At 41.2% G+C, this 14359-nt stretch overlaps 1 protein-coding gene across 1 annotated transcript in view; it reads right to left on the bottom strand.

Annotated features, from left to right (window-relative positions):
- The window catches only part of GRID2 (glutamate ionotropic receptor delta type subunit 2), a 1109147-nt gene that overhangs the window by 190810 nt on the left and 903978 nt on the right, over positions 1-14359 (bottom strand). The window contains exon 12 of the mRNA XM_050944015.1: positions 8233-8371. Coding sequence (XP_050799972.1) covers positions 8233-8371 — 139 coding nt within the window. The remainder of the gene's footprint in view (positions 1-8232; positions 8372-14359) is intronic.

Below are 14359 nucleotides of genomic sequence, written 5' to 3'. Positions count from 1 at the left end.
GTATATTTCAAGCGATGATTGTCTGCCCAGAAGGGGTGGGTAGACCTCTGTCTTTTTGTCTTTCAGATAATCAAAGAAAACTGATGCCAGCTGAACAGCATTCAACGTACCATGCATTTACTGGCACAATAGAAATTATGTTTTGTGTTCTATGTTCTGTCTTGTGGTGTTTGTCTTGTGGCCGGAATTTTTGTGTTTAATATTTTTATAAAATAGTCTAGTTTAAAATCAAACAAAAAGGTTAAATTAAAATGCAGATACTTGTTTTGTTCAACTTGGAATACAAAGTGTTTGGATAAATCAGGAGAATGTGATATACTAAAGTCTAATGCATTTCCTTAAGTAAGGAAAAGAAACTTCATTGGTCAAACTGTTAATTGCAAAAATTGTTGTTAAAATTTGCATACCAACAGTCTTTGAAAGCAAGGACATGAAAAGTTAACCCACTCCCCATATTGTATATGGGATCTTTCTGGCCACCTCAGATTTCTAGCCAGAGGGCTGGGGATGGTGGAAAGCTATTGGACTAGAGATTAAATTGAATGAACTCCTCAAAGTGGGTGTGCTTGTCCTAGCTTGTTGCTCCAAAGCTCTGTAATAAGGTTATTTTAGTAAAAGGGTGTGTGTGGCATATATTAAATAATAAGACGAATGTACTGTATAATGACAATGTTTATGTCTTCATTGTTGGGAAAAAGGTGTATAAGTAAAAAGTGGAAGTTTCCTTTGCAGGTTAAAAGAAGACAAGAAAGGAAGAAGAACAAAGAACAGAATGAGTTAACTGGAAAAAGAATTAGCTAGCAAGCTCAGCCTATAGATAAGACACTGACTCCATTCAAGGACACTGCTCACAGTTAAGACTTGGCTAACAACTAGGAAAAGGAGGGCTTGAATTTGCCCATACAGCTATGAGATCTGAAAAACACTGCCAGGCACTAATAAAGTGTGTTAAGTTTCTTTTCTCACAGGTAAAGAAGCGCTACCCAAAGACCCTAGCAGCCCTGCCACTCCTTGGAACCAGGAGACGGGATTGATGTAAAGGTCCACCGACGAAAGACTGCCTTGGCTCCATGCTGGAAAGGCCCTTAAGTCCTGATGACTACCAACACCTCTGTGAAGTGCCAAAGACTGACTGCTTGGACCCAAGATTCTCACTGCGAAAAGACCACTCCCCATCGGGAGATTTCTCCTACTGATGATAAGCTTATTTCACCTTCTAGCTCCACTGTGCCTTCTGGACAGCAGGGAAAAAGGACAAGGTGAAGTGCTAGTAACCTCTCCCTTATCCACTGACAGATCTACTGTGCCTTTGAATTTTTCTAGAAGAATCAAAACCATTACAGGGTGATGTGCTGGTAACCTCTCCCCTATGGGATGCTGCACCATGACTGTTTTGGGAAAGAAGAAGGAACACTCGCTCCACTGAAATTGCCAAAGTCCAGGAATTCCTGACTAGAAAGGACATTAAGAACTGACCCTGGTGAAGAAACAAAGAATTATACACTGGTGGGAGGACATTTGTGGGACCCATGTTTGGGAGTGTGGTATTGAATGGATTTTGGGGTTTATTCTACAGGCTGCGCCCTGTGTTTTGGATAAATCCTTCAGCATATATAGCTCTGTCTAATTGGATTTTAAATAACAAGTACCCAAAAAGTTTGTTCTGCTACTAGAAATTTTACCCGTATTGAAACCATTCCAGTGACTAATAATGTATGCTATTAATGGGAATGCCTTTTGACAGTACCTGAGAATAGTTAAATAACAGGTGTATTATAGTACTACACCAAGAAAAGATGGTATTGAATATAACTGAGGCTGGGAAGGCATTGCAGTGGGATCTAGTATGTTTAGGAATTCGGGATTTCCTGAATGACCAGCTGATGGCCATTCGGAGTGATCTTGAGTACCAGACTTGGCCCACTGCCCTTACAGACGCATCAGGAATACCATCTGATCTGTAATCATGGAGACATATGTGGACACTTCTTCGGTGGAAGTGTGGCTTCCCAGGGCGGGGTGTGCGCCCTTATAGGGGATGAATACTGTACTTATGTCCCAGAAAGCGCACAGGATATTAACAAGCACATCCTGTCAGCCAAACAGGCTTTTGAACAGTGGAAGGCCCAGAAAAGGAAACCTACTATTTCTGATTCCCTCTGGGGCTGGTTGCTCAACCTGGGAGAACTAAGGGAAGGTATTGTTCACCTCCTGCTCACTGGTGTGGTGTTGTGTATGGTTACTCTTCTCTTGCTTGCTTGCTGTAAAGCACTCCAGCTCCCTAGAGCTTAATCACATGTTATCCTTTAAATGTGAGAACACTCAGCCAAAAGTTTGTTGAGTATTCTCAAAGGAGGGAGTTGTTGGTGTCAAGTATCAGAGGGGTAGCCGTGTTAGTCTGGATCTGTAAAAGCAGCAAAGAATCCTGTGGCACCTTATAGACTAACAGACGTTTTGGAGCATGAGCTTTCGTGGGTGAATACCCACTTCCTCAGATGCATGTAATGGAAATATCCAGGGGCAGGTATATATCTGCTAGCAAGCAAGCTAGAGATAACGAGGTCAGTTCAATCAGGGAGGATGAGGCCCTGTTCTAGCAGTTGAGGTGTGAAAACCAAGAGCGGAGAAACTGGTTCTGTAATTGGCAAGCCATTCACAGTCTTTGTTCAATCCTGAGCTGATGGTGTCAAATTTGCAGATCAACTGAAGCTCAGCAGTTTCTCTTTGAAGTCTGGTCCTGAAGTTTTTTTGCTGCAGGATGGCCACCTTAAGGTCTGCTGTAGTGTGGCCAGGGAGGTTGAAGTGCTCTCCTACAGGTTTTTGTATATTGCCATTCCTAATGTTTGATTTGTGTCCATTTATCCTTTTCCGTAGAGACTGTCCAGTTTGGCCGATGTACATAGCAGAGGGGCATTGCTGGCATATGATGGCGTATATTACATTGGTGGACGTGCAGGTGAATGAACCAGTGATGGTGTGGCTGATCTGGTTAGGTCCTGTGATGGTGTTACTGGTGTAGATATGTGGGCAGAGTTGACATCGAGGTTTGTTGCATGGATTGGTTCCTGAGCTAGAGTTATTATGGTGCGGTGTGCAGTTACTGGTGAGGATATGTTTCAGGTTGGCAGGTTGTCTGTGGGCGAGGACTGGCCTGCCACCCAAGGCCTGTGAAAGTGTGGGATCATTGTCCAGGATGGGTTGTAGATCCTTGATGATGCGTTGGAGGGGTTTTAGCTGGGGGCTGTATGTGATGGCCAGTGGAGTCTTGTTGGTTTCTTTCTTGGGTTTGTCTTGCAGTAGGAGGCTTCTGGGTACACGTCTGGCTCTGTTGATCTGTTTCCTTATTTCCTCATGCGGGTATTGTAGTTTTGAGAATGCTTGGCGGAGATTTTGTAGGTGTTGGTCTCTGTCTGAGGGATTAGAGCAGATGCGGTTGTACCTCAGTGCTTGGCTGTAGACAATGGATCATGTGATGTGTCCGGGATGGAAGCTGGAGGCATGAAGGTAGGCATAGCGGTCGGTAGGTTTTCGGTATAGGGTGGTGTTAATGTGACCATCACTTATTTGCACCATGGTGTCAAGAAAGTGGACCTCCCATGTAGATTGGTCCAGGCTGAGGTTGATGGTGGGGTGGAAGCTGTTGAAGGGTATTGTTAAGTTTTGGCCTAAAATTGGTGATGGTAAGTCCAGCTTTTTTCTTTGAACAAGTTTTCTTCTCCAGATAATTCTGACTTTGGGTCCTTCTAGTACTCATGGAGATTTTATTAGCTAGCATAATGGGTCAAAGTTAATGGTTAAATTCTCTGAAGTTACATCCAGGCAAAACCACTGACTTCAATCTTTCATTCTAGTGACTTAACTGGTGTTGCATGGATGTACACCTCTACCTCGATATAACGTGACCTGATATAACACGAATTCAGATATAACGCGGTAAAGCAGTGCTCCGGGGAGGGCGGTGGGAACACACTCCGTGGATCAAACAAGTTCAATATAACATGGTTTCACCTATAATGTGGTAAGATTTTTTGGCTCCCGAGGACAGCATTACATTGAGGTAGAGGTATAACTGCAAGCAGAATTTGGTTTATTTTCTTTACATATTTAAATCCATTTCCAGTCTGGTCTTGCAAGCTCACCCAGGGTATAATTTGATCTGTTAAAAAAAAAAATAGATGACCTTGTTTTTCCTGTGTTGCTTATTCACATTTCCCTCCTTGCAATTATTCATTGTGATACACTAATAGCCTCTGTGCTACATGCTGGTTTGCTTCCCAATTTTGAGCAATTTTGTAAACTGAAGTTTTACACTCCCACCATAGTTAGGATAACTTCATTCCCCATTGGATACTTAGCACATCCAATTACTCTATTTCTGACCTACCAACACTGTTGAAAAATGTCTCTTCTTTCATTTCAGGAGCTTTCCAGCAACATGTTCCACTCAATAAAACATTTCAGTGAATTTTATCTATAAATAATAAAGTACCCAGACTAATGTACACTCAATTGTACATAACCTCAGAATTCCATTGAGGATTTCTAGTGACATCATAATAAACTACAAGAGCAGACTGGAAATGGAACTGTAACATTATATTACTATTTAGATATATTTTATTCTTATTATGTATGGTAAGAAAGCTCACAGCCATTTTTTACATTGATTGGAACATTTTTCTTAAACACTTCAAAAGCATTCAGGACATAAATTCAAAGCAGGATGCAGTGGCTGCAGACACACAAAAAATCATATTTGTGAGCACAAAGTTGAGTGACTGAGCATACAAATGGCACATGCACACATTTACCCATGTTGCAAGTGTAAATGCCTGTGTGAACACATGTCAATTTTTTTCCACCCTGTTTTGGCAACATGTCCCTTAAGGCTTATTAAAAATGAATGTTTTATTTGTAAAGATCAAAGCTGACATCACACTGAAGTATCATTTTACCATACTCTAGTGTGCAAACAAGGGTGGTTGAGAGAACAATTTGACACTTTGTTTTTTTTTAAGAGAGAGATTTCTTTCAGTCTTTTTGTCTTTCAGGACAAAAAACAGCTGAGTTCCTTTACTAATCAACAGAACAACAGCCCAGAATTACCCCCCAATGAGTCTAACATTTCAGTTCTGCCAAAGCACCTCTTCAGCAAGCAGAGATCTCAGAATTTAACATTCAAGTATCAAAAGATTATTTTAATTTGACCTAAGCAATTATATAATGCAGTTTGGATGAGTTTTTATGCACAGTAGGACACATTGGGCAGCATGATCATAATGGTACTATGACAAAGTTCCTCCTCTATCTTGGTGGATTTGCTCACCTCAGTGATCTTCCCCTCTGGTGGAACCCACAGTCTGGGTCAGCTCCTCCTGTGTCTGATCAGGAGTTGGGACATTTGGGGGGGAACCCAGACCTGCCCTCTACTCCGGGTTCCAGCCCAGGGCCCTGTGGATTGCAGCTGTCTATAGTGCCTCCTGTAACAGCTGCATGACAGTTACAACTCCCTAGGCTACTTCCCCATGGCCTCCTCCAAACACCTTCTTTATCCTCACCACAGGACCTTCCTCCTGGTGTCTGATAATGCTTGTACTCCTCAGTCCTCGAGCAGCACACCCTCTCACTCTCAGCTCCTCACACATGCACCTCACTGATTAACTGGGAGGCTTTTAACTAGTTCCAGCCAGCCCTTGATTGGCTTCAGGTGTCCCAATCTATGTAGCTAGCTCCACTGCCTTCTAGAAGGATTTTAATTGGCCCTAGGTGTCTTGATTAACCTGGAGCAACTGCCATTTAGTTACCATGGTACCAGGGATTTGTTTAGCCTGGGGCTAACATACCTGTTCCTTACTACTTTACTGTAGCCATCTGGCCTTGCCCCATCACAATACATAGACACAGTGAGCCTGAGTCACAAATTTTGGTTCCAAAAAGAGAAAAATCTGAATTTTCCCTAAATTCAGGAGTGTTCAATAGATTCTAAGTAAGTTCTACACATAAGGGGCCACTCTGGTCATCTAGTCTGACCTCCTGCATAACACAGCCCATAACTTCCTTGAATTAATTCCTATTTGAACTAGAGCATATCTTTAGAAAAAACATCCAATCTTGATTTAAAAATTGCCAGTGATGAAGAATCTACCACAATCCTTGGTAAATTGTTCTAATGGCTTATTAAAATGTATGCCTTATTTCAGGTCTGAGTTTGTCTAGCTTCAGCTTCAAGCCACTGGCTCGCTACACCTTTGTCTGCTAGACTGAAGAGCCCATTATCAAATATTTGTTCACCACATAGATACTTACAGACTGTGATCAAGTCACTCCTTAATTTCTTCTTTGTTAAGCTAAATAGATGGAGCTCCTTGAGTCCTTAATTATATGACATGCTTTCCAATCCTTTAATCATTCTGTTCTCAGAACCCTCTACAGTTTATCACTTATTCTGATATGGGGTTCTGATTTAAGCCCATCTCCAGCACACCCCAGCACCTGCTTACTCTCCAGCAGTTCCTCTTCTCCCTGGAAAGGCATATAGCTGCATGTGCAGCTCTTCTTAATAGCTATTCCTCCCTATCCAAACCAAGGATTTACAGAGAGGTCTCATCATCTCCTCTCTCTCCAGGCAGATATATGATAAAGCCACCTGAACCTAAGAACTGAGCCCTGCTACATAAGAATGGGTGGTGGTCTCCCAGTGGGCTGGGCTGGCTAGAACTCCCTTCTTGTATGGGACATGAAGGAAGGGGGAGGCAAAATTAGTAGTGGGGTCATGGAAGGGGAGGCAGAGTGACATTTGAAGAAGCAACAAAATCAGACAGATATTTACAGGGGTTTGGGAAGAGATATGTTCTTGTGGGGGTGGGGGAGGGAGACATACAGGGGCTCCCTTCCTGAGGGAACAGACATTTTTAATGGGGGCAAGAGACTATGTCCCCCCCTTCTTCATCAAAGTTTCTGCGTCTTTCCACTCCTCCAAAATCTTTGCCTTCCCTCCCATATACAGTTTCAGGTTTTTGGTAAGAAGAGAGAGCGCAATTTTGGTGGGTGGTGTGGGAGATGATGACACACAGAGCTGTTTGTGGAGAGAGTCATGAGCTTGAAGAACAGAGGAGGAGTAAGGTAGATATAAAGGTTCCTACAGTAAGAAGAAGAGAGAAATACATAGGGAGACCTGAAAAAGGAGATGGGAGGTCAGATGGAAAGATAGCTAATAGCAACCAAGGGTACGCCTACCCTGCAATCCAAGGTGCGACCAAGCATGCGTAGACACACCTGCAATAGCTCTAGCCATGCTAGCACACCTAGAAATAGCACTCTAGATAGGTGCACAGGCTGCAGTGTGGACTGTGAAAGCATTCTGTGGCCCCTAGGTATGTACTTGTGGTGCTAGGTCACCTGAAGACTGTGTTGCAGTATCAGCATTGCTATTTTTATCCTTGCAAACACAGGTACGTCTACCCAGGCTGCAACCACATGTCAGAATGCAGTATAGATATACTCTTGGACAGTGGAAGATATGAGTAGTCCAGGGAGGGAGACAGAGAAATAACAAGATGGGGAGATGCAGAGAGGAAAAGGAGAGTAAATACAAAGGGAAAGGAGAAAGTAGCAGACAGTCACAAGAAGAATGTGTGAGGAAAATGATATGGCAAAAATATGTGCTTAAAATGAAGGAGAGAATGGTAAATGGGTCTGTTAATTTTATTTATTCATTCATATTAACACATTTAATTGTATTTCCCTGGCTGAAAAGTGGGAGTTTCATTTTAAACCCTCAGAATCAGCAAACTCTTTGACTAATTGCCATGAAAGGGTCAGGATACAGACTCTTGGGGCTGATTACAACTGAAGAGTGTGGAGGGGGAGCACTTCAATATTTATTTTTCCATTTAAACACTGATATAATAGCACCTTTTTGTGGGGGACGTCTGACAGGCATAGCCATTAAATAACTGTTCCAGTTTCTACTTCCTCAAACCTTTTAGATAGTAACAATTTCCTTTAGAATAGATGCATACATCTAAGGGACATGAACTTCTTTGTGCCTGAGAAGAGTAATTAGCTTGCAGTAAATGACCAGTTAGACTGATCTGCGAGACATTCTGCCCCAAAGAATATTGGCAAAAGAGTGTTTTTTCCCAGGGTTTCCACCTTTTCATATACTTACACACACACACACACACAGACAGAAAGACACACCCACCCACCATCTGTTCTTTGTCCACTTACTGGATGGAGTTCTCAATGCGAGCAATTGTGAGAAAAGCTGCTAGATTTGCTGTGTAAGATGAGATGACAATCAAAGCAAAAAGCCACCAGGCGCCCATCATCATTCGGGTTGCCAGTGTTGTATAAGGAACTTCTCCTCCTGTTGGACAGAAGGAGGAAAATTAGAGCTCTCATTTGCATGATGCAGAGCCAAACCTTCACTGTTAATGCCTTGATAATGTAAACAGTGTCACTGATATCAGTGGAATACTTTTATAAGTACAGTAAGCAGGATTTGAATCATAATTTCTATACAAAGAGTGTTAAAGGGCCCACACCTCTGCTCCAAGAGGCTTTATAGAAACTCCTTCATCATGGTGTATTTAACTGTGATTCATCTGAAAGTCAGTCCAGTACGGGAGATAGATTTCATGAGCTCAGAACAAAAACAGCATATTTAAGCACCTATGGTATTTCTTTTCCTTACAGATTTCTTTAATAGCTTTAATTAAGCTCTCCCTGTGCTTTGGAGCTGATGGAGTTGCTTAAAACAAAAAAAACAAAAGCACAATTTTTTTCACAGCTGTGCTGACACCCAGATGTACTGTTGCAGATGTTGTGCATATATGTAGAATCTGCTGAAAGGAAGCTCAGATACACAGAAACTCTATTTATACTGAAGTAGAACAATATACTATTACTTTGTATAGTTTGTTTAATCTCAAAATTGCTTTGCAAACATTATTTCAGCCTCAGCTACCCTGTCAGCTAGGTAAGCAGTGACTTCACAGGCAATGAAACGTACCCACCTTGAGGTGGCACACAGAATTTGTTTTGCAGCACTCAAAACTACTACACAGCTTAATTTATTTTAATTTTGTCAATAGCAATGCTGAATGATCAGAGCTATGCTGGGTTGTACACACATGGTCCAAAAGTATAACATTCACCAAAATATAATCTAGCAACAAGCATATGGGTCATTCTTTAAACAAACAATTTCTGCCCTTCCACCAAATACATTGGACTGACATTTCTGAAGTAGTTCTTTTCTATTTCAATGAGTTCATTCAAAATCACACACAGGAAGAATGAAAGAAAAATCATTGTCTAAAAAATAAAGCTCAGGGTAGAAACTGTCACAGCTAGAAATAATCACAGATAGACAAATCAGTGCAGTATGCAATCACAGTTAACCTGTTTCCTTGATTGTCTACAATGCTTTTCTTTCCTTCTCCCTTGCTACTGCATACCTGGAAGGCTGATTGTTTTATACACAGGCTGTTCATGTTAAGGAAGATTTCACAGACAAACTCCAATTCAAATAGTTCTCCTTACAGTTCTCTCTTTCCATATGTCCTTTAGAAACTACTGGTCAGAAAGTGTGGTAAATGGATATAGACTTTCTGAGTAGGATTTTAAGAGTACTCTGGTTGGCCAGTTATGCTCACACCATAATCAATGGGAGTTTTTTTAGCTTGGCTTCAGTGGAAGCAGAATCAGATCAATGCTGAGTGCTTTTGAAAATCCCACCCAGAGTCTGTCAACTTTTCTTCCTTCCATTCCTTCCTGTTGGTGCGTGAATGTTCTGGATTTCAAAGTCCATCACAAGAACAGGAATTTCCGACTAGACAACCAGACCTGCATATGTTTTTTAGAGATACATTTTCCTTTACTTTCAGAATTTCTATTGGGCATTCAAGTTTTTCCTCCCTTCCCCTCTTTCTTCTAACAATGCTAAAAGAAAGGGATGAGGAAGGAGGTTTCCCCTCTCTTCCTAAGGAAGAACAATCTTGATTTATAATCTAATCTCAGACTTTCTGTTACCCAACTTGCCTATCATACAGAGCATTCAGAGAATGACACTAATGGCCACCAGAAGTAAAGGCAACCTTAAACTGGTATTTTGAACAGAAGAGTCCAGTGCCAGAGATTTAATTTGTTTTGCTTTTAAAAAAAAATCTAAAAACAGTCCAACTGTATTTAGCCTTATTGCAACACCCAAGGGAGAAGAAAAAAGCTTAACTGATTTTATCCAAGTTTTGTAAAATGATATTCAGCTCAAACTTAGTTCTATGTATTTTCTTTACCATTCTTAAAAAAACAACCTAGATTCAGTCACTAGATTTTACAAGGATCAAAGGGGTTCTGTAAGCACTGACAGCTTACTGTAGGTTGAATCAGCTATAAACAATTTATGCTTGATTTTCACTTGCACTTAAAACCTCTTCACGCTGCTGTGGCAGTGTAAAGTCTTAGAGTTCATGTAAATTACAGTTACACTCATTTTAAGTATAAATGAGAATAAGATCCTTTTCAGTTGCAATTTGAGTCTATCTAGAACTTTAATTCATCTCTGAATACTACTGACAATTTCACAGTTTTATTTGCATCTGTACATATGACAGCTAGCTGCAACTGTGCATTGCTATGTTTTAAAAGAATTAAGTTTATAATTCTAATTCACTACATGTTGTGTTTCACTCTACTTGAATTAATTACAAGTGGATTCCACTGCCTTTTAAAAACTCCAGTATTAAAAAATACAAGATCTACATTAGACTTATGCAGTCAGAAAAACATTTCCTTCTATTTCCAATATGCTGTATAATTATCTGAAATAACAGCAAAGAATCCTGTGGCACCTTATAGACTAACAGACATTTTGGACCGCTATGCCTACCTTCATGCCTCCAGCTTCCATCCCGGGCACATCACACGATCCATTGTCTACAGCCAAGCACTGAGGTACAACCACATCTGCTCTAACCTCTCAGACAGAGACCAACACCTACAAAATCTCCACCAAGCATTCTCAAAACTACAATACCCGCACGAGGAAATAAGGAAACAGATCAAGAGAGCCAGACGTGTACCCAGAAGCCTCCTACTGCAAGACAAACCCAAGAAAGAAACCAACAAGACTCCACTGGCCATCACATACAGTCCCCAGCTAAAACCCCTACAATGCATCATCAGGAATCTACAACCCATTCTGGACAATGATCCCACACTTTCACAGGCCTTGGGTGGCAGGCCAGTCCTCGCCCACAGACAACCTGCCAACCTGAAACATATTCTCACCAGTAACTGCACACCGCACCATAATAACTCTAGCTCAGGAACCAATCCATGCAACAAACTTCGATGCCAACTCTGCCCACATATCTACACCAGCGACACCATCACAGGACCTAACCAGATCAGCCACACCATCACCGGTTCATTCACCTGCACGTCCGCCAACGTAATATACGCCATCATATGCCAGCAATGCCCCTCTGCTATGTACATCGGCCAAACTGGACAGTCTCTATGGAAAAGGATAAATGGACACAAATCAGATATTAGGAATGGTAATATACAAAAACCTGTAGGAGAACACTTCAACCTCCCTGGCCACACTATAGCAGACCTTAAGGTGGCCATCCTGCAGCAAAAAAACTTCAGGACCAGACTTCAAAGAGAAGCAGCTGAGCTTCGGTTCATCTGCAAATTTGACACCATCAGCTCAGGATTAAACAAAGACTGTGAATGGTTTGCCAACTACAAAACCATTTTTACTCCCTTGGTTTTCACACCTCAACTTCTGGAACAGGGCCTCATCCTCCCTGATTGAACTAACCTCATTATCTCTAGCTTGCTTGCATATATATACCTGCCCCTGGAAATTTCCACTACATGCATCTGACGAAGTGGGTATTTACCCACAAAAGCTCATGCTCCAAAATGTCTGTTAGTCTATAAGGTGCCATAGGATTCTTTGCTGCTTTTACAGATCCAGACTAACATGGTTACCCCTCTGATACTATCTGAAATAAGAATCTCCTGATCATACCAGTAGATGCTATTTCAATATTAGGACTTTTTGAAGACCAAAATTAACTTTAACTTTTGAAGACCTGATTTCATGTCCAGCACAAGTTGTAAATGAAATCCTTTAATGGGATATTTCCACTTTACAGGCGTTTTTGTAATGCATTTGGAATCTTTCAATCAAAAATAAATGACAATCAAATGGAAATAGGTGGAGATACCAAATTAACCCAACAGGCTGATTGTTCTTTTAACCTTTAGGTGCCAATCCCTGCAGTTTAGCTCTGAATTAAATTGAAATAGGTGGGGAGATGAAGGGGATGCCAGCAATTTCTTAGCCCTGCTTGCAATTTCATTTTTCAACATCATGAATAAAACTAAAAGTAGCTTCCCACTGTTTTTAATTGAAATGAGTTGGCAGAAAGAAGACGACCATTGAAAGTCACCCACCTGCTTTTTATGCACAGTTGAAATTCTCTGACAAGGATCCTACTCATTGGGGAGCTGATCTAACCATTTATACGTCCACCCCCCCACCCCAAGCATCCTGGTACTACTCAAAGTGGTCATTCTTTACCTCTGAAGTTTCTTCCCACCCCTGACTTCTGTGCATTCTTCTTTCAAACCCACATTATTCATGAGGCTTTAAATATCTGAAAATGTGTGGTTCAGCAGGAAGTCTCTGTAGTGCACACAGCTGTTTGTGAAAAAGACCTGCCCTTAATCAACAGAGCTGCAGCATTAATAGTTAATGACTGCAGTTTGAGGACACAGATTGGCATGCAGCACACATTTTCTTATATGCTGGTACAATTTTTCACCATTTTTGTAGGGAGTGCATTTCAAAATAGTTCTGCACTTCCCTGGTATGAAATTTACCCCAGTCCCACTCAGACTCCATCCTTTACACTGATGCTTTAAAAACAGGCATTTTGAGAAAGCACAGACAGCAACTGCATTCCGATGCTTTCTCTCAGCGACAGAGTCAAGCTCCTTATTCCCTCGCAAAAGAGGAGCAGAAACTGAAAGAGACATTTTGCTGCCATAAGATCCTTTCTTTGGAGTTTTATTAGGCGGATGAAACAGAAGGATTTCATGCATGCTGACTTCTGTTCTTGTACAGTCAGCTCAGACATTTCATTTATTGTGACCTCTAACCTTATAAGAGAAAACTCTGCTTTGTTTTCATCTAAACTCACTGTTTTGGTAGGGCAGGGAGGAACTCAGTGGCTCAGGATGGTGGCAATGGGTTATGGAGCCTTTTGTCATTAGTGCATATGCAGTCTGAGGATCAAGTCCTCTGCTGGCTAGTGCTCCTATGCAGAGCAGAAAAGGTGGCAGATTCTTCTTAAAATCCTGCCAGGATTTTATGGGGTGAGTCTGGTAGATGCATTATTGGGTGCATATTTCTGTTGGTCTGAAAAGGAGTACTTTGGATACCCAGCTAGCACTGGTTAGTAATGATTGTAGCATATGTAATAGGGAGACAGCCATGCAGACCATCCAGGACAGACTTATATGCAGGCGTGCTGGGGCTGTGGTTTATGGACACCGTTTCCTTAGTGCTCTTTTGTCCATTAGAGGTTCCCAATATATATGCCACAAAATATATTATCTACAGTATTATATTACTATACATAATAAAATACACATTATATGGGGCTATACATAAAGACTTCCTATACACTCCTCCCTGTCACCTTCCTCTCACATCACACCAGCAAAACACAGTAGAATATAGCCCTACGTTGGTAACGATGGAACGTCATTACCCTCTGACAGATGTTAGGTGACCTCTGTGAAATGAGTTGGTTGGTATCATTCCAGTCCCTAAAAGACAGATACATGTCCCTATAACAAAAAGCACCACTAATTAGCACTCCGTTGACAGTTTTACCAGAGACTAAGCACTTCGAGCTCAATCCTGGAAAGTTCTGCACATCCACAACTTCCACTCAAGTCCGACATTAATGAATACGGACATGAAATATTCTCTCGAGGTCCCTTCCAGTCCTAGAGTCTATGAGTCTATGAGTCTAGTCTTGCCCCTTCCACATTGGTAGGACGGTATAGAATCCAGTCTTCAGTGCAATCTATCTCACATCTTTTATGTTCACTGAAAGTCACTTAAATTGAATCCATATTTAATTCTTCACACTGTGTTTAGGAATGAAACACTATGAATGAAGAATAATTTTTACAAGTGTTGTTGTAGCCATGTTGATCCAGGATATTAGAGAGACAAAGTGGGCAAGGTAATATATTTTATTGGACAGAAGTTGGTCCAATAAAAGATATTATCTCACCCTACTTGTCACTCTATTTTTTAAAA

Source organism: Gopherus flavomarginatus, chromosome 3 (genome assembly GCF_025201925.1).
Source record: "Gopherus flavomarginatus isolate rGopFla2 chromosome 3, rGopFla2.mat.asm, whole genome shotgun sequence".
NCBI lineage: Eukaryota > Metazoa > Chordata > Testudines > Testudinidae > Gopherus > Gopherus flavomarginatus.
This window is presented reverse-complemented; position numbering and strand designations above follow the sequence as displayed.